General features: G+C 42.6%; 2 protein-coding genes across 5 annotated transcripts; one reads left to right on the plus strand and one right to left on the minus strand.

Annotated features, from left to right (window-relative positions):
• The first annotated feature begins 3,105 nt into the window (after positions 1 to 3,105).
• On the plus strand, positions 3,106 to 18,272 carry dzip1 (DAZ interacting zinc finger protein 1). 4 transcript variants are annotated; one of them, XM_036540513.1, is made up of 18 exons: positions 3,106 to 3,268; positions 4,317 to 4,488; positions 4,811 to 5,401; positions 7,308 to 7,392; positions 8,281 to 8,414; positions 8,933 to 9,100; positions 9,754 to 9,891; positions 9,983 to 10,045; positions 10,730 to 10,855; positions 11,403 to 11,454; positions 11,627 to 11,671; positions 12,632 to 12,780; positions 12,950 to 13,154; positions 13,305 to 13,449; positions 13,948 to 14,162; positions 14,595 to 14,716; positions 16,614 to 16,779; positions 17,286 to 18,272. In XM_036540513.1, the coding sequence occupies exons 2-18, from the start codon at positions 4,486 to 4,488 to the stop codon at positions 17,366 to 17,368; spliced, it is 2,490 nt and encodes an 829-aa protein (XP_036396406.1). In that variant the 5' UTR covers positions 3,106 to 3,268; positions 4,317 to 4,485; the 3' UTR covers positions 17,369 to 18,272. The 4 variants fall into 4 exon arrangements, with proteins under 4 accessions (XP_036396406.1, XP_036396409.1, XP_036396407.1 ...); XM_036540516.1 differs by having other exon boundaries at positions 4,848 to 5,401; XM_036540514.1 differs by having other exon boundaries at positions 4,340 to 4,488.
• Positions 18,273 to 19,282: 1,010 nt separating this feature from the next.
• Positions 19,283 to 22,747, minus strand: LOC118785562 (claudin-10-like). Its single transcript, XM_036540316.1, has 5 exons — positions 22,248 to 22,747; positions 20,708 to 20,869; positions 20,448 to 20,529; positions 20,073 to 20,180; positions 19,283 to 19,977 (listed from the first exon to the last, which is right to left on the minus strand). The coding sequence occupies exons 1-5, from the start codon at positions 22,477 to 22,479 to the stop codon at positions 19,731 to 19,733; spliced, it is 831 nt and encodes a 276-aa protein (XP_036396209.1). The 5' UTR covers positions 22,480 to 22,747; the 3' UTR covers positions 19,283 to 19,730.
• Positions 22,748 to 23,830: the final 1,083 nt, after the last annotated feature.

Consider the following 23,830-nt stretch of genomic DNA (forward strand, 5'->3'; position numbering starts at 1 on the left):
ACTGCTTTCATGACTGAGCTGAAAACCACCAAGGCTGTTTAGTGGGGGATGACACAGGAACTATAAAAAGGGCCATGCCAACCGAGCGGATTTATTGGCCTGATCACACTGATGAGGAATGCTGCATGTGCATCTTATTCTCTGACTGCCTCGGGAAAGTGATTCCAGACACCCGACCCCACTGGCAAGAAGCCCCGATGGCATATTCCCCTTTGATACATCCCAGAGCCTCATGTTTCATGTGAGAGAGCCTTTCATATCATTCATGCTGGGGAGCAGCGCCTCTGACCCTCTAAACTCACCATTACTGACAAATGACGTGTTGTTTTCTTCTCCAACTTCACATTAAAATGTGTTTTATCAATAGTCTTGCTCCAAATGTGAAAACTCCTTTACTGATTCGCAAGCTGCTGCATGTGGATCAGATAAAAAAAAAAATATATATCTTCATGATAATATTATCTCCCCACATACCATTTGGGGCTGACAGATCAAACTATACAGATGGCATGTAACAGAACAATGCTAAAACTGATGTACCCACATGAATTGATCTGATTTAAAAGTACTTGTATTGAATATCATGATACTTAATATGAGGTCATTAGCATTTATCTTCATTTTAGATTCAACAATTTATCATGGGATGAGTAAAGAGGTTCATCTTTGGACATCATTTTAAACTGTTTTCTATTTTAATGTCATTTATAAGAAATGTCATAGATCTGGAAAATGACAGTTCTGTAACATGATTTCACGCCACTGCTCACTTTTTTGTGGTGCTCTTATTCATTTGTGCATGGGGGACACCAAGTGGCAGGTTAGCTCATGTGCGCTTTGCCTGAAGGGTAACTACTATTGGTGCTACTGGTTCTGTTACCATTACCAAATTATTACTGCTAGTACTAATGGTATGTAACTTATTTACACCCCGACCCCCTTTAGTTACTGGTGTCCTTGTGCATTATCACAAGCTTGGCAGAGTTCTGAAGACGGAATAACTCCAAAAAAAGTCTCTTCTTCCAGACTGCATCATCACCCCACAACTTCAACATACCTGTGAGTGATCCTACAGAATACCGACCTCCAACCTCTTCAAAGCCACCTTCGATAACGAATCCTCCTTCGCAGGGAACACCAACTCAGTGACAAGGACTGTAGATTTTATTCTCAAAGACTTTATCTGCTACACACTGCAAGCTCAGCCCGAAATAGTGCAGAACCCTGTGCACGTGCATTGCACAATTGAGATTGTAAAATGATGACGTACATTTTGGAAAAAGATAACTGATAAAATAGGTTATATTTTCATAGTAAAACAGATGGCTGAATCACAAGTACTGCAAACAGCACACGTACCACAATTAAGCAAGATTACACAGAGTGGTGGGATAACAAACGTTATGAGCAAAAACAAAACAGCGAACATTTATTCTAATCATATGGGCTATAAAACTATAGCATGAGGGCAGCATCGTTTTCATTTCAAATTCCAATGTGAAATAAATTGCCAAGGCTAGGTAACGATAGTATTATAATAATTAAACTAATGATAACTGAGAAAAACACAGAGTATGTGACAACACGGTAATTTACTTCACGATGATAAAAACTGAACTTAAAATTTTATGGATGCAATTGCAAGATAGCGAACTGAATCAGGGAAATAGAATGTAAGAGAGTCATCATTTTAAATGTCATGGCAGGCCTACTCCTTTCCACAAGAAAGAAGGCTAACGTGGTATTATGCATTTAAAAGCTCATTGCTACCGCCACCACCGCCACTATTACTACACTAGACAGTAATATATAAGATCAATACATTTAGCGACGTATGACAATAAAATAGTTTTCTCGGGTAAATTCAATCTGAGGCATACAACAATTGATGCTCCGTCATTTTGTCGACCTATTTTTATGTAGGGGACGTTGGTTTGAAAAGTTTAAATGCATAATTAGTAATGATCCCTTAGGGGGCGGCAAATACTCGAAAACGAATTGCATTTCAACGTGGAGTAAAACAGGATTTGATGTAAACGTACATTAGTTTAATCTCCATTTTAAAACTAAGAGTTTAGACGAGCTACTAATTCGTGATAGACATTGTTCATATACTGTACTTTGTGTGTTTATGACAGGAAAAACTTGTTTATGTTTACCTTTGTAAACACGTGTATACCATTTCATGTTTACAATTGAAGATAAACTGATTTTTCAAGTGCATCACGTTTGCTTTGTTGCAAAATAAATAAATAAATAACGTCCACGTGGCGACGTCTGGATGGGTTTAGTCTTTTCAGGCTATAAACAGCTTCTGTGGCTTTGCATGGATGGATCAGCAAGTTGGGGGTCGTCATCATTTGCAGAAGATTTATACGCTTTCAGTGTTGGGACTTTTTGAGATTTAAAGCAGAACAAAATATTTATGAAAAACCCAAAAGATTTACAGAGGATTTAAATCTTTCTTCTGAGAGGCACACTGTAACAGTAGCTACCAAACTGTAAAACCTCCACTCAAACTTGAAAAACCAAAGTTAACCGTTAAATAACGCCACGTCTCCAAATACGGTTACAACAAAAGATGCAGTTGTCTCAGTTTAGACATAGATAATCTGAATCACAAACAGGCTACATCAGAATAGTAATTGCGTTGCTGTTAACAGGCTAACAACAATGTAGGCAAGGCTATTATATTTTTCATTTCGTACCCAATAATTTTCCTTTCAGCGAATTTCAATGACTACCGTATTAGAAAAAAAAACTGAAATAAAATGTATTTTATATTATGTGTAAATCATAAACGAAATAATATATGACAATTAGTTTTAAACATGTATCAGGCAGCTTCCTATTCTCAAAAAGTCTGGCCGATGATTTATGACAATCGGAAAAAATGTAACAAAAAACTCTCACCAAATTAGCTAGAAGTAGTAAAATGTCACATTACTCAGATAAGAGATAAAACCCCAAAGCGATTAGGCGCCTCGCATCTCGTTGCTGAGATTAGCTAGCCACAAACCCATATTAGCGTGTGTTTTTAGCCTCCCGTCCCCCCTAAATCTCGGCCTCGGACTGCTCCCTTCCCCCTCACGCACCCCTGCTGGAGAAGGAGACGGTGATGAGAAGGTTTTGGAATGTGCAGCTACGTCACTGCCAACCGCATCAAGAACACTTTGCCTGAATTGGTGTGCATTCAAAACCCATCCTTGTGTTTTTATATGAAAAATCGGCGCATATCCTTTGATTGCAAAATAGCGAACTATCTGGGGTAAGTTCGGAAACTCTGTAGCTACTTAGCTCGTTAGCTAACAAATCTAACTTTTTGATGGTGTCAGATTTCTTCAACGATTGGTCGCTAGCCAACAGGCTCTCATGCAGAGCTAGCTAACGTTAACTACATACTATTTAGCTGTCTATTCCGTTACTTTTAAAGTTAAGATATCTAGCGAGTGAGTTATCTACTTGTTCTGTCCTACTGAAGTCCATATATACTATGCATTGTAAAGGAGTGGCATTGGATACCTATAAATATTTGCATTCTCATTTTGTTTGAGACGCGAAAACGCAAACACAGTGGTAAAGTCCTCTGCATGTGTTTGTCCTTTGTTCAACACAAGAGAGCCTGTCCCAACTTGACTGAGAAGTTTTTGAGAAGAAGCGGTGATTTGGGAGGGCACGGATATGGCTGTACCTAGCAACGGAGAATGCCCCATTTGGAAGTCATTTTTAGCAAGATGTAGTTAACGATAATATTCGAGTTTGTCAAGTGGTTAGTTAATCGCTCCAGCGATTAATTAATTAATTAATTAATGGCATACCTAAAATTTATGGTTTGTAATTTTAGCTTGCCAACATAATGAAGTTAGCTAAGCTACAAGCTAACTAATAATGTGCTTTTTTCAACTTGGCTAGCTGACGTAGCAAACGGTACGTTCACATGATTTTGGCATAAAACCTTTCGAGGAGAACTTAGGGGTTAGCGAGTTATCGTTTTTTAAACGGCTACTTAAGATTTTTCTTCATTCATTTTATTTTAGTTGTTAAGTCAGCTGATTTTATGCGTGTGTAGTAGGTAACAACTTGCTAGCTGAAAAAGCTGCTATCCTTGATAATTTACACCTTATTTTAAAACGTGAGTTTAGTTAGTCGTGAATACAGTGCTTAAAAGCATGATGATTTGCACAGACCATGCCACAACCATGTTTCAGAGATCGTCATGTTTCCAGACTGCTTCATCAGATAGGCCATAATTTCAGCTGTCTATGTATCCATGTAATTATGTATCTGTGTAACGTAGCTAGCGGGCCGTATTTTAGTTACAGAGTCTTCTGTCCGACAGTGGAGATATCAGAAGCGGGACGCGAATTCGTTTCCATGGAGATTAGACGGACGCGTTGATCGGTGTCGCCGCTTGCAGCTGAAGGGGGGGAGGCACCGGAGGACGAATTCGCTCTCGTCTCCGTCAGAAGCGGTGATGATAGGGAGATGGTAAGGACAATTGAACGAAAACGCAACATCTGCAGTCGAAGGTGCACGTCGTCCATGATGGAAAAAGAATTAGACATTCTGCTCTTACCGTATTGTTTGTAAGCGTTGTCTCGTTGTACCGAGCGACGTGTGTTTCATTTCCTGTGTTTCGTTGCTGTGTGCTGTTTCTCTACTTCCTGGCATTGCTATGATTTTTGCCGTTTGATTTTTTGGGAGGACCCAAGCATAATTTTAAAAATTGGCTGTTTGAAGGTCTATTTATTTGAGGCATACTGTCCTCAGGAATGGATTGTAACTGGGGAATGTCTGCGTGTCGTTTCAGCCTTTTCACAACAACGTTTATTATCCGTATCCGTCAGACCCTACTGGGGCACGTTCATCAGCAGGGATCCCCTCCCTGCTGAACTCCCCTCAGAGCCAGCACTCGTCCAGCGGCCCGGCGGGACCCTCAGGGATGTCGGGGGCCACCGCTGCCCTCCCTGCCTTCAAGTTCCGCCCACGGCGGGAGAGCGTGGACTGGCGGCGCATCAGCGCCATCGACGTGGACCGGGTGGCCAGCGAGCTGGACTTCCAGACGCTGCAGGAGCACATCATGGGTATCACCTTTTGCAGTGTGGAGCACGAGCGCTGCCCGTACTGCCAGAACCCCGTGGACCCGGTGCTGCTCAAGCTCTTCCGCCTGGCACAGCTCACCGTGGAGTACCTGCTGCACTCCCAGGACTACCTGACCCAGAGCCTGCAGGGGGCCGAGGAGAAGCTCCAGGCCTCGGTGCTGGAGAGGGAGCAGCTCCAGGGCCAGCTGCAGAAGCAGGCCGAGGACCTGAAGGGACTCAAGGAGGAGCTGCGGCAGAGGAAGAAGATCATTATGTCCCAGCAGTCTATGATCAACGCCGGCATGGGCAGTTACCATAAGGTAGGTGAGCCGTGGAGTGCATTACCATTTCTTTTGTATTACAGACTCCCCCCCCCCCCCCAGATGCGGGTCTCCCCCAGCCTTTGTTCACACGGTAAGTGAGGGGCTTTGTTAACGATTAGAGGAAGCAATGTGGACTCGTAGCCCCACCGTGAAACGGAGTGCCTTGTGGAGACGAAGTCAGGAAACGAGGCGGGAAATGGAGATGGCTCTGACTCTCCGAAAGGATCTTGACGGAGAAGGCGGCCTCTCTGTTTTTATCACTGCCGTCATCCTTATTGGCCCAATCTGAAGGTGTAATTAACGGGATTTGCGACAGAGCAGATGGTGTTGGCTGGTGACAATGAGTGTCTTAATCCCTTTACAATAGGTCAGCCAGGCAATGACTTAAGAAGACAGAAAGGCCTTCTTATTTGTGCTGCTGCAGTCTGCTGCCAGTGCCTGTTTACTCTGTCCAGGCTGCCATGCCCTTATCCTCTCAATCTGGTCATCAGCTGCCTGAGTCTGAGGTAAACATGTAAAAGCACTGGGTGTTGTGTTTATTTTCTCCAGTGCAGTACAAGGACTGCTGACCAGGGCTTGTTGTTACCAAGGTAACACCTGGGCGTCATGTGACTGAGCATGGTTGCTAGGTGAAGTCTCAGAGCGTGGCTTACAGAGAACCTTTGGTGACATTGCTCTCTACAGCTCAATAATTAATAGGATGTCATAGTACCAAGAACAGGGGAAATTTAAACTGTTTGAGGCGAACTGCTTGCTAGCTGTTGACTCATTTTATGCAGAACTGAAGGACATGACAGCTGTGTTCCATGCGGTACAGTCCCATACAGTGGATTGCGTGCCTTGTAAACAGAATTAAGTTACAGGTTATTTTACTGAACCGATGTAGAAGGCCTGCCCCAATGCTGTGAATAAACCCATTGTAGGTTCTTTGTTGTTTTTTTGTTTTTTCACGCTGCATGCAAGGATTTCCTCAATGCCTTTGTTCTCTGAACCAGTAATTGAATTTCACAGCTGATTTCATTTTGATGTGGAAGAGATTCTCCGATGTGAAGTTATTTCAGATAATTGCCACAATGAAACACAATTGCATTCACAATAAGTCCTTTGTTTGAGACGCAGGCCGCGCTATAACTAGATTTCTGTGGGTTGATGCAGCGCGAACCCGCAGCATGTGCTGTAACACGGTATCAGTGGCAGTCATATTAATTTTGAATGAGGACGTGGAAGCAGGCAGTGGTGGCTGGGTAAATTCACCGTGTGATCTGCGGCACCAGCGTATCCCCTGCTGTGTCAGTTCAATGAGCAGCCGTGATCTGATGCGCAGCAGTGGGCTAAAACCCATGCACAAGCGCATCTCCCATAAAAACCCACAGCTCTCCCCTTTTATAGTGGGAGCTCTGTGTCTGCTGCAGCTGACTGATTCTGATGGGAATGAACTCTGATTGGCTGAAGGCCGGTGATGTCATAAACAGCTTCATCTTGCTGCTCAAGTATATTGACATACTTTCACAACCTCATTTCCGATTAAAGGAGAAAAGAGGAAAATATCCAGATGTCAGAATGTCAGGAAAATATGATACCATTCTCAATCTGGAAATGTGTCTTGAACTTTAAGATGTGCTAGTAGTGAAACCTACATATTTTTGGATAATGTTTACATGATAATCATATACAATTCATATTGTGATGGCAGTCTGGCACAATTGTTAATAAATTGGTGTGTAACCATAAGGTTGCAGTGAGCGTTATCAGATGGGATTCTGCAGAATTCTTTCATAACCTCAGATATTTAATTTACCTCAATTGCTTCCATAAATATCCAGTTGTAGGGATAGTATGTGAAATGTAAGCCTTGGATAACTGAAACAAAATGTATAAATAATAATTTGTGCTTTCTTTTCAGTGCCAGCATTGTGATAAAGCCTTCATGAATTCTTCCTTTCTGCAAAGTCACATGCAGCGCCGTCATCCCGAAGAGTATGACATCAGTGAGTCCAGATTATCTGTTGTGCTTGGTGTACTTAAGTAGGTGTTGGAATACCTTAAACATGAATACGTCCCTCACCTAAGCATAATAAGTAGGCCTATTTATTTCTCATTTAGGGAACCTTGAGAAGTTGTAGTATATTGGGTTTGAGTACAAATAAAGGGTAAATATGTGTAAAAAAGCATTTTGTTGTTAATGGTTGTGATCTCCTGGCCTTGTGTTTTGAATTTTTGCATTTAAATGATTGTACAATTGATGTTTTATTTCACAGTAATGTATCATTGCAATACATAATGTGACAGTTTTAAAATGACAACAATGACACTTAATTAGACCAGAGAAATATTACAACTTAATCCAGCATTAGTAGAAGAACACTTTCTTACAAGGGATAGAAGGTGTCAGCAATCTGTAATCCAGGGGCAAGGTTTAATTATTATTGATGTGGTAATTGGCCTCCCTTGGCATTCCTTCTTGATCACAAATTCAACAATCCTCTTTTCTCTCTTCGCACCCACCTCCTTTAGACCTGTGAAACAGTTTACTCTGAGAGACAGCATTCAAACGGCAGTTGGTTTTGTATGCAGTTGTGTTACATCTTTTGCTTCAGTGACTACCATGATTTTAAAACTGGCATCACAGCCCCATATCAATCTCTTGAATACTTAACCAGCTTTCAGTACACATGTTTCAGTCTTGTAGCTTGGCATTTTTGTTCACTGTAGGCAACTGCAACTGCCCAGCAGCCACTGAGTACACAATCCACTTGTGCCTCTTTGGCTTTGTGCCGCCTTAGCAGCAGATGTTGACTCATCTATGAATGTAGTGTGTGTTGCATTTGTATACTCACTTGTCACTTGTAAAATGCCTGTTGTTTTTCTGTGCTCAGGGTTAATGTCAGAGAAACAGAGGAAGGTGCAGGCAGTGAAGCTGCAGGAAGAGATCAACAAACTGAAGGAGCAGTTAACTCTGACTAGGTCCCAACTGGAGACACAGCAAGCCCACATGGTGAAAGCATCTCAGGTAAGCGTATCGCACAAGTTCACTCTTCATCACACAGCATGGCACAACATCACATGATATAGCGTTGCGTTATACATTATTAAACAACATTACACTTCATCACTTCACACACAGCACCACATCACACAACATCATACAACATACAACATCAAAATCAGGGGTTAGTGTTGCACAGTGGTAAGGAACAGGGCTCGTAACTGAAAGGTTGCTGGTTCGATTCCCTGCTGGGGTGCTACCAGTGTACCGTTAGGCAAGGTACTTAACCCGCAGTTGCCACAGTAAATATTCAGCTGTATAAATGGATAACAAGTAAGAATTGTAACCTACGTAAGTCGCTCTGGATAAGAGTGTCTGCTAAATAGCAACAATGTAATGTAATAACACAGCATCACACCACATCATACAACATCATACAGCATGAGAAGGTCTGTATACAAGCGTTTTACAAGGGAGTATTCTTAAGGTTTCCACCTTGCTTTATGAATGACAGTGGTGTATTCACGTTGATGCTGTTGTAGGAACAAGAGCAGCGGGCCAAGGAAGAGGAGGTTCTGAAGCAGCTGGAGAGATGGAAGCAGGAAGAGAGGGAACGACTCAGCCGGCAAATGGAGGAAATGAGAGAGATGTTTCTGAAGGAATCCAAGGACCTCAAGACTGAATTACAGCAATATAAATCACAAGTTAATGTGAGTGCTGAGGGGTATGGATGTGAACTGTGCTGTTTTAAAATGCCACTGCCACATTTCTGGGATACTTGAGTCCTGTAAATAGCTTCAGTTTTACGTAGCCAAATTATACCCTTTCAGAGAGGGTAAGTGTTAGTAGGTTGCTGTTAAACAGTGAGAAAGACTGTTGATACTGAGCAGTGGTAACCCCCTCTCTGGATGTGCTTTATTAAATAATAACTCCTTTATATAGTGAAAAAGGTAAGGCGTTTGACTGACAGCCAGGCAATATGATTGATTTGTGACTGAAGAAAGAAACTGCATGTGGTCTTTAACTGGGATCTTTGATGAATTACAGGCTAGCTTATTGTGTTTATGCTCCTTGGTGTGGCAGTGAGGTAATGGTACAGTTGTGTAATCTCTATAGGGTTAAGTGGAACATAGTACTTAGGCATTAAGAGTGTGGGCGAAAGTAAGAGTTACAGTTTGACCATTTTGACATTGAAATTGGGATCTGTGCCCACATTCTTGTTTCAAGGCCACATGCCTTGCCAGGTTTTCCCTGTGAATTGATTTTCCGCTAGTAAAGCCACAGTGAAAATGATGGACATGTTTTGTGTAAATATTTTGTGATGTTTATTTAGTTTTTTGTGTGATTCCTTGTTTGTGCACAGCAACTCTCTGAAATGGAGGAGTCCAATCGGAAGATAAGGTCCGACATAATTGCACTGCAGGATGAGAAGATCCTGGCCAGCACCGAGGACAGGCACAGAGAGGAAGTCCGCAAGCTTCAGCACCTGCTTAAGAAACAGGTGCGGGCAGCGCGTTCCTGCCCACATGGAATGAAGCCTGTTCCAGAACACTGATCTGTTTGTTAACCACCGCTCTGGTTTTACTGTGCAGGATGAGAAATGGGTGTCACGAATGCAGAAAGTGCAAGAGGAGCACGAGAGAGAAAAAAATCAGGTAAACTTCTATAAAGGCGTTGGAATATTTCACATTAGTGAGTTACTGCCCATTTAGACACATGAAAACAAAGATATTAGACTGTAATAAGTCCAAACAGCAGGTTCCGTTAATTTGTTGTGGAAATTTAAATTATCACAGGTATTTAGAAATGTTTTGATGGTAGGCCACACAAAGTACATCAGTCCTTAAACACAAGGGGCATCATGCATCGTGTATGGTGCATGCTGGACAGCACTTAGGCACATCATAATAATTCAGCGAACAGTGTACAGAAACAGCCCATAGACTAACTTTTCCATTAACATTCACCTGAAACACAATGAAACTTAATGCCATATTTACAGTCACTCAATAGCATTTCATTTCATTTAGTGTACATTAATACTTTTTACATTTATATATTAAAACTTTATTTTTATGTAAAAATTTGTTAGTAACATAGCTTGATGTGTCTGCCATGATTCTATGAAAATTTCTATTTGCATAGGTTTTTCATAAACGCCTTGTTACATTTACACTAGCTAGCTCTAGCTAACTTACACCTCTGTTTCTGGAATCAAAGCAGAAATGTAAATAAATCCTGTCTGAGCCTGTCAGCCGGCAGACCTGCTGGCAGCGGCGTCTCGCGAACTCGCCCGAGGTAGCCGCCGCGATGCTTATCTCTGCCCCCCCGCCCTGCAGCTCCACGGAGACCTGCGCCGGCTGCAGTCGGTGACGGAGGGCCAGGAGCTGAACAGGAGGCGCATCGAGGAGATGAGCTGGAAGCTGCAGGAGCAGAAGGAGCTCATCGCCTCGCAGAGACAGCAGGTCAGCGCTTCCGGGGGCAGCCCGGGAAAACAGGAAGCAGGAGTGTCAGGGGGGCCTCATTCAGGAAATCCTGTACAAGCGGCCCGAGCGGGATGTGGCACATGGCCCAACGCCCCGCCCAAAGCGCCCCGCATGCGTGTGAGAGGGGGCCTGCCCTGTCAGAGTGGCTTTCAAAACAGTGTTTCTAAACATCTGGAATAATTCCTGCCAGCTCATTGCAGATAGAACACCCTAAGTACACTTTTCTCACATTGTTTTGCAGAGAGAAGAAACAAATATGCAAATCTGATTGCAGGTTTTAAATGATTTCACATTTTTCTCCGTAACTAAACAGCCTCATTATGTTTCTCACATAGGAGAATATAAACACGTAATTTTTAATTTTTCTGTAAGTCACACACAATAAAGTCTGAATGTGTTTGTCTGATTCAGGAAGATAAAAGACAGCTCAGCAGTGTTTTATTATTGTGTCATAACTACATTCTTAACACTGGCTTTTGCAAAGGCCCGCCTCTAAAAGACACTTTGTTGACCTTTTCTCTTGTAGATGAAACAGCTTGCCTCAAATCCACCTCCTCCCAGAGTGATAGAGCAGACAGGTACCTCTCATTCCCTCTGAAGCACTTCATTAGTGCCACAAATTGTTCATTTGTTCCATACCTATGCAGCTTTCATTTGGTTTTGATCACTTCAGGTGAAGATAAACAGATAGATTTATTCTGTAGATGTGGAGCAGTTCTAATTTCCCTTCCTGCTTTTTACTGCTTTTAGTCATTGCTGCAGCACCAGAGCCTAAACCAAAGCCACAGATGAATGGTAAGTTTCATGAAATTTCATAATGAAGAGCCAGCACTTAGGGAGAGCTTTGGAAGACGAGGCTGATAAATAATTGACTTGAGAATCATTTATGAGTGGTTAACTGACTACAGAATATGAGAAGATAAATGTGTCATCACTCACCTATGGATGCATGTTGAAATGGAATTCATCCTACAGACTTACTGACCTACGAATTTGATCTGTAAGCCAAGCTGGCAGGCTCCCTTGCAGCTTCCTGAGATAGCCTGTGATCAGCTAATGAGTTAGCGAATGAGTGCCTCCAGGGAGTGTGTGTGTGTGTGTGTGTGTGTGTGTGTGCGCGCGCGCCTCCTTACCCCAGTTCGCTCCCTTCCCCTAACTCCCACTCTTGTTTGTCTGACCTGTGTGTGCCGTCCGATTAGAGCAGCCTATCTCTGTCCATAAACTGGATCCTATAAAGGAGCTGTCAGAGGAGGAGAAAGGTAAACAGGTCCTCATGGAATGCATGCCGTCTGCATGGCTGTCTCAGTCTGTGATGCCTGCACCATGTGGAATACCGTACTGACATAATCTAATGAGCAGTAGAGGCTGAGCAGCTACACCCGCAAACCAGAACGTTGCAGGTTTAAGGCTGTGCTGTCCCTGATTTGCATTGTTTCAGTAAATATGCCAAGGTTTTTAACAGATGAAATTGTGAGCTATACAAGTCAGCTCCTCTCAGTTAATGCCAGCTGTTAGGCAAACTCCTCCTGAAATGGGTGTCTCTCTGGGTTTTGAACCTGTTCTGTCTCTCCCTCTGCTGTTAATCTGTGCCATTTCTATCTGTGTCTTATTCAAATACAAACATATGAAGTAGTGGATTTTAATGCTCCCAGTCATACTACTTGTGTGCCTCCCCTCTAAGGTGTGAAGTTTTTGCTCCTTTTTTAAGGTTTTAAGATTTGTTTCTGAGATGTAAGCATGGAAATATTTTCACAGATTCCTCCAGCATTTCTGAAAAGGAGCCTGAAGTGAAAAGACAGCTGCCCATAAATGCCTTGAGGAAGAACCCCGCTTTAAAGAGGGAACTGCGGCTGGCTTTAGAACAGACACTGTTAGAAAAGCTGGAGTCCCTTGGTGTCAAACCGGTAAGGGCCACACCTCTTATTTCTTTAAGGTAAAAAAATTGAATTAAAGACCTTTTTTTTCTCTTTAAGAAAAGGTCCACCTCGAGGTACCTGGACACCATCTTTGCCAGCAGTCCTCTGGATTGTATAATCATAGTGGTTACATATTCCACCCTGTTCTTCTTTGTAGGGCGCGAGTGGACTTTCAAAAGATGAGCATAGTGACATTATGGCCAAAGTGCGTTCTGAAAGAGAGAAGAGGGCGAAGATGTTCCCGGACTATCGCCGCCTTCGAGAAGACCTCTCCCACAGCTTGACTCTGAGGGCGAAGGAGCGGACGACAGAGAGCACTTCAGTGCCAGAACAATACAGCAGACCCAAGCACTCACCAGATGGTACTTCTGCCGGAGCATACAGCCCCTTTTTATCCTTCATCAGTACACTCAAAGAACCCTTTTCAGCCCAAACCTTAATAATGGCCAACAAAGTGTACTTATCCTCGATATGATTATGAATGAATTTCATTTATTTTTTCATTCCTTTAGAAGTGACACAAACAAGGAGCAGGTCGAGCACCTTGTCCTCACGGGTCACCCAGGTGGTGTCCAGATCGAACCCCAAGCCACAGCAGCCCCCCCAGCCAGCCCCGAGGAGCAAGACAGGCACCATCCCCAAAACCTCCACCCCCAGGTACTCTTTCACCCTCATGCCTCACCAGGTTCCTGTGGCTATTACATGTTGTCATGGATGTGCAGTTGTGATCTGGTTCGGCAGTTGTGCCGGGAACTGAAGCTGTAAGCAGAAGGTCTCAGATTCTAAAAGTGTGGCACTGTGCCGTTGCGTTCTTGACTGAGCTACTTAACTTGAAGTGTGTCTGGAACAGTCCCAGTGGTATCAGCAGACACTATTTAAAAATGCAACATGTACATACATAGAGAAGGAGGGCAGCAGGTGCAGGGCCTGTAATCCAAAGGTTGCAGGTTCCATTTCCGGGTGGGGCACTGCTTCTATATCCTTGAGCAAGGTACTTATCCCACATTGCTTCAGAAAATTCGCATCCAACTAATATACAAGGATGGCTTACTTTGTCAGTTGCTCTGGATGACAGTGTCTCCCAAGCGTTTGTAATTGTGGGACTGGTGCTGTGATTGGAATGGGGGCTGAAGAAAGGCGGGGTTATTTTCCCAGAGCTGCTGAGCTCAGCTCAGATGAGGAGTCTGAGGAGGGGTCTCCCCTGAACGCCCCGCCGTCGGGCGGCGCCGTGATCAGCGTGGGCCGGACCGCCGTCACGGCTGTGGACAGCGACAGCGAGTGGACGGAAGGCAGCGACATGGAGGAGATCGACCCGCGGCAGCTGCAGCGCTGTGGCCAGGAGAACGGCGGCGTAGAGAAGAACCCTCGCGGTAAGAGGCCTCTCTCTGTCTACGCGGCTGCTGTGAAGCCTCACGTAGGCCTGTGGTGTGCAGCTCTTACCCGGTCATACTGCTGGATTTCACTCATACCATTCAGGTTAAGTACCTTGCTCAAGGATATGTGAGCTGGGCAACACCTGGGAATGGAACACTTGATTTAAACGTCCCGTAGCTTTGAGTTTGGATTTTGTGAATTCAGCGATTGCTGAAATTAGTGAAAGATGGTTTGTTAAGAACAAATAAAAGAGTGATACTTCGGATGTTAAGATTTCTTACTCTGTGATGGGACAAAGTGTGTTGTTGTTACATTGAATGATGACCAGACTGTGTTTGTCAAAATGAAGTGGAATTGTGGGATACCTTCTGGACCTTATACGTAGCCACATGAACTTGCCCAATGAGTTTGATCTGTCCTCCTGAAAGGTAACCTAATCAAAGACCTGACCAAGAATCTGGAGAAGCAGCTTGCAGAACGAGGGCAGAAGAAGCCAGTCGGAGGCGTTTCAGTTTTACCAGTGAAGAAGGAGGTGGTACAGGAATTAAAGGTGAGAGAAAGCTCCTGCTCCATATTCAGTAACAGGGCTGTTGTAGGTGTGCCCTCTGGAGGAGAATGTATTTGTCCGCTTGGGGAATAAATCTCCAGTAATTTCTGCATGTAATGGGTGGAGCTGTGTCCAAGCCTGGATGGCTCTTAGGCTTGGAGCACATCCTGATTTCAGGGGTGTGAAGCAGCTCATGTGCAAGTACACCCCCCCCTTGGACAGGACCACAGTCTATCGCAGGGCAATTACCCATTACCCAGACTCCATTGCTTTTAAGGTGGATGCCAAGCAGAGAGGCAATGAGTCCCATTTTTTAAGTATTTTTTATGATCTGGCTGGGGACTGGTCTCCCAATTGTCATTGTCAAATGAACATATCATACTCAAAAGGTGACCCTCAGCAGTTAGTAAAAGTGTTTTCTCTGACTTCTGTTCTGATGTTGTGTTATAAAACTAGGGAAAGAAACACAGTCCTGTCAGAGCTCCTGCAGCTTGTCTGATAACATCACGCCCTCAGTGTAAAATGCAGAGCAGGTGTATTACGTGGAAGAAAAATCAATAAAAACATGATGCGGGCTTAGGTAAGTCTCCATGCCCCACTCCCCACAGTCTGGAAGGGAAACTTCAGCTCCACTGACAATAAGGCCAAACTGGACCTAAACATATTATCTGCAAAGTGTCATCCTATTCAGTGATTTCTGCCTCTTTTTTTAACACAAATAGGTTTAACTGGCTTCAAATTCTTCCAGACAAAATTGAAATTTTGATTTATGAGCTCATTGATGAAAGTGAACGTGAAGCATCATGCCATTGTTGTGTTTTCTGTGCCATTTTGTTTTATTTGTGTTTTGTGTAGCTGTCAGGCTACATGTAGAAAAGGTGATGTCACCTCTGATACCAGGCCTGGTTGCTAGGTTGCTCTGTTTATCCTAAAACACAGCATACGAGGGCTGGTGCGGGCTAAGCAGAGTGGTGTCTGAGCACAGTTTCACCCTGTCAGATCTCCATGGTCCAGAGCGTGAGACCCTGCAGGAGTCTCTCAGTCCTGCACAGAAAGGAATCTGTCATGGGTGGACTGGACTTGCACAGGGTGTCACGGCTCAGATGCAGTCAGTGAATCGTGGTGTCCATCTTCTTACGTGGCTTCCACACTGACGTTCACGTGTGACAGTTCAGTTATGATAGCGATATTCACATCGTATTGCTTTTGTAATTTTGGGGAGGCTGTTTTGGTTGGTCAGCAGGGGTCTAGGGGCGTTCCAGTTCTGTGTGCTTTGCTCTGCTTCAGAAATAGCAGAGACAGAAAATCTGTGGTTACAAGATCCCATCGTTGCAGATTGGGACAAGGGTAACTAAAAAGCGATGGCATTAAAAGAACTGTCCCTCACAGTCAGCACCCATAACACAGGTGAGCACAGTTGTACACATTTGTTTAAACAACCTAGCCAGCAAACCCATGACTCAACATGAGGTCATCCTGGACACATGGCTACTCAGGCCACTTACCTAGCCTAGGCCACAAGTGTACAAGAGAAATATACTTGTGGAAATTATGTGGCAGAGTGGTTTGGTCCCAGGACTTGAATCATGGTTTCGATGTGGTTTTGCCATTCCTGTTGTTGTATTTTGCAAAGTAGTAAACCCAGATGACCTCCATAAATACCCAGTAGTATAGTTAATAATCTGTTAAATATAAGCCACACTGGCAGGTTATAGTGGAACAACATACATTGCTTCATATGTGTTTATTAAATGGAACACTGGTTGATGCTAAACAAAGCTATATTTTTCAACTCTGAAGTCAATATAGATGTACCTGCAAGGGAAACACTTGGTAAATGTTGATATACCGCAGGATGCTCCAGACATCATGGTTTTCTCTTCCTGTTCTTTCTTTCCAGTACACAGAAATAGATGAGGATGATGACGATGACTGGGACATCTCCTCATTAGAGGACAAACCTTCGATACCCAAGCCTGACAGTGGCACAGCTGCTGTAAAAAAGAGCCTTGACTCGTCCAATACCAGTGTCTGGGGCACTTCAACAGGGAAGGGCCAGGAAGGAGGTCAGTATCAGATCTGGTGTTAATTTGGCCTTATTGTGTGAGATTGAGCTAAATATTTCATCTTCAAACACTGATATTTTGGAGCAATCATTTGTTTGGTGATCAAATGTGATCAAATCGGGAACAAAATAAGATGAAATCATAAGCTAATGATGTAAACATGTTATAAATATGTTTACTCGTGCTGGAAGTCTGTTGGAATTTTTCATTCAGTTATGCAGAAAAATCAAGTAGTGAAAAGGACGGCAAGTGCTGGTGTTGTTTCCAAAGTTATGTTTTGTTCATGATAAATTTGTGCAGAGGCTAAAGCAGAGCCATCATACTATAGCTGAGTTCAGCTTATTTAAGGAATTCACTCTAACCACTGTGGTGCTTTGTCCTTGGCTTTGAGTAAAGCGTTTAAGGAAACAGTGTATTTCTTAACACAGTATATTACAAAGTTTATGATGAAGCGCTGCAGTTGATTGAATGCCCCCTCCATCACCTGTGTTCCTTCCTCCTTCCAGGCCCTCAGAAAGGAGACACAGGCAGCACTCTGAAAAGCAGCTTGGTGACGGTCAGTGACTGGAGCGACTCTGACGATATTTAAGACGTATGGAAAAATTACATCCATAGATTTTGCAATATCTCGGTACCAATGACAAAAAATACCCACAAAATGGAGCACTTCAAAGAAGTGTCGATGCTAATGTAGTAAACCTTTTCTGTAATCAGCCTTTGTGCCTGTCTAGTTACATCTGAGGTTGGGGCGGAGGTTATGTGATCACTGCTGTCTCTGTCTGTCTGACTATGAAGAGGTAAGAGGCTGAGACAAAAAATGATTGGTTGTGCACATTGAGGAAATGAGTGGATGTTAGTGCTGATAGGACATCTGGTAAAGGTGGCAGAGAAATAATGGAAGGTTCTGGATGGAAAGCGTAATTTTTTCTGTATATCGGCTCCTTAAGCTCTCAGGAACGGCCACATTCATTCATGTCTTCGTTTAGCTTTTGATTAGACCATTTACTTTTGCCTTACACACATGAAAGTCAAATCTCATCAAATAGACAAGGTCACATATGACAGAGAATTGGAACAGAAATCAGAATATATGTTTGTAAATTAATTAATATGTAGTAAGTATTTTACTATGTAAAGCAGCTTCTAGTGGAATTTTGCTTGTAATTCAGAACTGAGGAAAAAGTAGATGGAAAAAGGGGTGTGCCTCAGGTGTTTATCAAGGCAGTGAAGGAACCGTGTCCAGGCCAAGCCTGATGTTTAACAGCTGAGCAGCTACCTACAGTAAGTTGTCTTGCCACATGATACAGTGTGCATTTACCTGCACAAATGGATTTTCTTGCTTCTCATATTTTTTCCGCTATTTAATGAACAATCAAGGGTTTGTTGTTTGAATGGCTCCAGCACTTTGTGTGAGTTTTTTTTTTTTAAAATGCTTTAATATCACATATAATTCAATTGCCATAACACATAGAACATTAGCATTTAATTTTTTTTTCCCGTCAGTTGCATTTTTGTTGTAATGGTCTTTATGTCTAATCTCACAACTTTGTGGTGTCTTTTGGCTCTGAATTACTATAATAGGAAAGTGTGGGTTAATATTTCATATTGAACCTTACTGTATGGGAAGCACTAGGAGGTCTGTTAGTGCTTCCCATCAAAGCATTTACTCTGAAGGTTAGTGTATTCTGTTGACGTCTGTGTTGGTACTTCATCTTGTGGTTGTAATATGGTAATGTCATCTATTTTTTGGAGAAGGTGTCTTGCCAAACATTTCAAAACTACCTCGCAGTTTTGCAATGGAAAAACACAGTGTGCCTAGCCTTTGGAGACTTACAAACTTAGTTTTTATATATCAATACATTTGAATAGTGTAAAAGTGTTTCAACTTATGTGTGATAGTGTCAGAAGTTTATATTTCAGAATCAATACAGGTAAATCTGTGCCCATACATGATTGTTATGTAATGATTTTCAAATGCAATACATAAAGATGTATGTTTACTCTATTTAGGTCTTTGTGCCAGAAAGTGTATATTTGAAGCCATATGTGAATGTTTACCATAGTTTTCCAAAGCAGATTAGCCATGCAAATAAGAAATGTTTTTATACATATTGACATGTATTCATATGTACAGGTGGGTGAATATTTACACAATAAAAATCATTTTCTAAGAACTGAAAAGTGTTTTCTTCTGAGGTTTTGTTTTCTCTGTGTGAATTTTTGCTTAAATATGAGCAGTAGTTAGAGAATGACAGTTAGGGAAGAGGTACTATTGTGTCATGCTTGTGTGTAAAATTTAGCAGTGATTGTTTTAGTGACAGAGTGGCTCATCTGTGGCTCAATATGTATAAAATGTAAAATTTTAAATACTTTTAAAACTCATTTCACCTCTCCTTTGAATGTGATGCTGATGAATGGATTAATACATTCTCTCAAATGTGCTACCATGTTTATACTCGCATTAAAAAAGCTTTAAAACAAAAAATCCTTTAATACATTATCCACACACTTGAACATTTTACAAGAAATCTGATTTTCTCTTCATTTTCTGCATGATTACTGCCCTCTGCTGTTCAGAAAGCACATGACAGTGAGATACAGACAATGTAAGTGAATTCAATCCAAGTGAAACAGTGCAATAGAAAACTACTTCACAATTTAAGACACAGTATTCTGTCTTCAGCACATGAGATGTGAGTAATTAATACAATAAGCAGTTTTAAGCAGGTGTGTAAACTATAATGTACAGACTATATAATATGGGTTAAAAGCTTCATCATCTGCATTTTGTTTCCTGGTAATCTGCAGAGATATCTACGCAGAGATACCAGCTTTCTTTATAGAGGGGCAATTTAATCATACAAAAGTATCTGGTAGCTTAGACAATGGGCATTTGTCCTGATGGATTTGGGGGATTACACATAAATATCTCAGCTCATGGATATGGTGAGTTACACATAGGCATCTCTACCGAAGGATCTGGCGGTTTGGGCGTAAGGGTCTCTACTGAGGGATCTTGCGGATTGGGCGTAGGGATCTCTACTGACGGATCTGGTGGTTTGGATGTAGGGACCTCTGCTGAGGGATCTGTTGGTTCTGGTTCTGCTGTCTCTTCCATCTTTGGTTGGGGGCGGCAGCATGTATGTGCGCCGGGTTCGAGCGGTGACGTAGGATGCAGGCTTCTTTGGATACTTTGACCTGAAGGAGGATGGGGTAGCAGAGGGTTAAAGGCATTGTGCTTGTTAGTGAGGCAGAAGTTTCTGTTTGCAGTTGAAAGTGTACTCTGTTCTTACTGGGAGCTGAGGCCTTCCTTTCCACCGAAGAAACTGTAGACAAAGCCGCCTACAATAAGCAGGGAGGAGCCACCCCAGCCTACAAAAACAGCAGCTCCAATCTCAAATCTAACAGAGGAAGGAAATGGAACACTTAAGTATATGAACTTAAAACTTAAAATTATATTTTGTGTAGCAGCTAAAACAGTAGCTTGGTATTTTGGCATTTGTAATTTTACAGATATATAGAAGTTTGCTTTTCTTTATCAAACATGCTGTCCTGTGCCTTTCATCCCCACAGCAGGTGTCATTGGCCAAATGACACTTTGTTGGAGTGAAATTGTGCTCTTAGGTTCTGCATGGTGGACCTTCAAGTTTGACACTGATTTTACTTACTTCTGAGCCTTGAAATTGGGATCCACAAATTCAGCTCTTATCTTGTTTCCATAGTAGGAGAATGCAATCATGGCACAGAACCCTTTGGAGAGAAAAGGTTAATGATGAGTGGTCACAGGTACATGTGACAATGGCTGATGGGAGTGATGTGGTGTTGAACTCAACAGAGGGCGGCAAGTTTTAAGTGGGCACAACCGTATAAACACATAATAAACACAAACGTGTGGCCAAAACAATGATGTAAGAAAACAGAATTTTACCTGAGACCAGGTAGTTTATGCCGGCTGCAAATGTGACTTTGGCATTGACGATCTCTGAGCCCCCAATCTTAGTGCACTTCATCCCCACCAGGGCCAGAATGGCTCCAAAGAAGCCCAGGATGATAGAGATGATGATGAGGGCCCTGCACACGTGAATGTACACTGTCCACCACAACACACACACACACACATCAAGGTAAACGTGCATTAATTAAGACTACAATAAACACATGTTAAGTAGGGGATCAAAGTTTTGCTGTTGGGTTTTTTTTATATGTCCAATTTTGTGCGTTAACCAACTTATTACCTTTCTGAAAAACCTATAGTTAATTCTGTAGTAAATTTATTTAATTGGTTGTGGGGCAGCAGTATAGTATAGTGGAAAGGAGCAGGGCTCATAACTGAAAGGTTGCCAGTTTGATTCCCTGCTGGGCACTGCTGCTGTTCCCTTGGGCCAGGCACTAAACCCAGAATTGCCTCAGTCAATATCCAGCTGTTTAAATGAATAAAATTGTAAGTTGTTCTGGGTGAGAACATCTGCTAAGTGATAATAATGTAGTCTAACTCTCCAAATAACCAATTTGCAAGTTTGCAGGAAAGTGCTGCTGAAGTAGAATGACTAAAGCAGGGAGTGAAGTATGACTGTAGACTGTAGACACATGCAAACATGAAGTAGACTGTCCTTTTCCCACCATTTTAGGTTGATAGATGTGCCCAGACATAGCTCAGCATAGAAATGACTTCCTAAATGTCTTACTTGAAGTGATTTAAGTACTTCCTCAACACCACCACAGTATATACTGTATTTGATAGCAAACCTACTTCACAAGAAAACTTAAGCGGATTGCAGCCTTCTGGTATTTTGATTGACAGGGGTATTTGAAAGGCACACAGAGAATGATTCCTTTTAGAAAATTCCCCAAGCAGCTTGTCACAAGAACTACCAACAAATATAACTTAATATGACTTGTGACAAAACATTTTACTTAAGCTATTTTAATTTTGTAATATTGTAGTAATGTAATTTTGCTGGAATGTCTGAATCCCTTGCCATTATTATACTATAAATCTTTCAGTAATGTGTAGCAATGAATATTCCCACCTATTTATTTCAATAATTATGTTTGAAAGCTCAAAGTCAACTGTTCTCAGTTCCCTTTGTTTCCCTCTGTACTTTCAGAATTGATTCAGAATTATAATGGACATATATATGTGTTCCCAGTTACTCTTCTATATGGCATCATTTCAGAATGATTACATGTTTCAGGGCCATAGCTGGGCATCTACATTAAACACAAAAAAGTAAGAAAAAAGTAAGTGATACATTGTTTTGTAAGTCATTGATCATTAGAAGTATACATTTGGAAGTATACCCCCCCCCCCCCCATGTCAAAGTAGACTGCAAGTCAAAGATGGGAAAAGCCCCATCTAAAGTTTGAGGCTCACAGGAACAACAAAAGACCTGTTATCGCTCTTTAATTAGCTACCCCTCTCTCTTTCTGTGAAGCAGGAAATGAAAAAAGAAAAATATTTGACTTACATTCTAAGGCCAGCATAGACGGGAACTCTTTGCAATCAGATACGCCGGTGGAGTCGGAAATGCAGTCCTTCCAAAGGTTGGAGAAGTAGTTGGAAGTGGTGAGGACAATGCTGTCAACGGTGGAGTAATTCCAGTATTCCGTGGGCATGGTGGAGCACACCAGTATCCAGCCGGAGACGCACAGCACAAAGCAGCCGATCTCGGTGTACATGACCACCACCCTGTAGCGCATGGTGACTGTCGCGCAGAGCCGAGCTCTGTCAAGGCGCGCCGGAGGGGTACGTCCGAGGATCCTTCTCTCAGAGAGCGGACGGAAACGTTAGGTAGCCGGGAGAACCGAGCTCCCGTGAGGTGACGTTAGAGCAGGGCGGTCAGTGTGAGTGGCAGAGTTTGTCTCGGCTCGATACCTGTCCCTCGCCCTCGCCCTCTCCCTCTCCCTTCGTGTCCCCTTCACGCGGTGGGAATCTGTCCCAGCGCACTTTGCCGCACCCCTATACTTCCTTATCTCTGAGGGTTTTGCACAGCTTGCGCATTTGTCTCCACACGGTGTTGTTCTGTGAAGGTCATGTGGGCGGTGTGCCGTTACGTTTGTTTATGTCAGTTCCAGGAACCACCGCCACTGCAGAGCTCATTCTTTATGTACCTGCTTCTTCCATGATCTTAACAGTGATGTCAGTTAAATGACTAGTTTCAAGTGAGATTAAAATGACCTACAGCGTTAACACAAATGTTTGCTCACGGTGGGGTTTGTACACCTGTCCAGCGTGCTTATATTTATATACACAGAGAATGGTTTCAAAGCCAATCAGTGTTGTCTACCCTGGAGGAAAGTCAACTGCTAGGGATCAAGAGGGGGAACGCTCTGTTGTCATAGTCATTGTTTTAAGTTGAAAGTGACGCTCTCAGAACTGTGGTGTTTATTTTGGTTGTGGAGGTCCGCGGCCCCAAAACAGTGGAGCTGACACTCACGTTTCCAGGTTGCCACCTGGTAGAACGACAACAAAGAACCTGGTCAAAGCACTCCGGTTGGTGCAGCAGGGTTTCAGTTTGGTGGATTAGGCTGGGAGTTGTCTTAAGAGCTGAGAGGGCTTTGGTGAGCAGCAGTGGGTGGTGTCAAATATGACTGACCGTGCGATAAGGGGTGCTGTAATGGAGTGGCATTGGAGGACGGAAGGGCACAGGGACAGAGGTATAGCAGAGGGGGTGTGAAAAGGGGGAATGAATGTTCCAGAAATCTTATGAAGTATTGTTAGATAAAGGAAATTGCTTCCCATAGTGATCAGGAAAATAACATCTCTGACCACAGACTCATTGAATTTCATTTCATTTCATTACATTTCATACAGTATTTGTGTGTGATGGCACAGGAAGAATTCCCTTTAGTGATAATGTATTTATTCACTGATTCACCCCTCCATTCAGATGAAAGTTTGGGGAGATTAAGAGTACTGTGGTAGAGCTAGCAGTGTGTTAGGAATTTGCTAATGAATCAGTGAATCCTGAAGTGGAACAGCCACAAGGTTACCATATATATTTTCAAACAAAAAACTTTATTCAAACAATGCTTTCATTCGATGACACTA

This window comes from Megalops cyprinoides, chromosome 11, assembly GCF_013368585.1.
Source record: "Megalops cyprinoides isolate fMegCyp1 chromosome 11, fMegCyp1.pri, whole genome shotgun sequence".
Lineage (NCBI taxonomy): Eukaryota > Metazoa > Chordata > Actinopteri > Elopiformes > Megalopidae > Megalops > Megalops cyprinoides.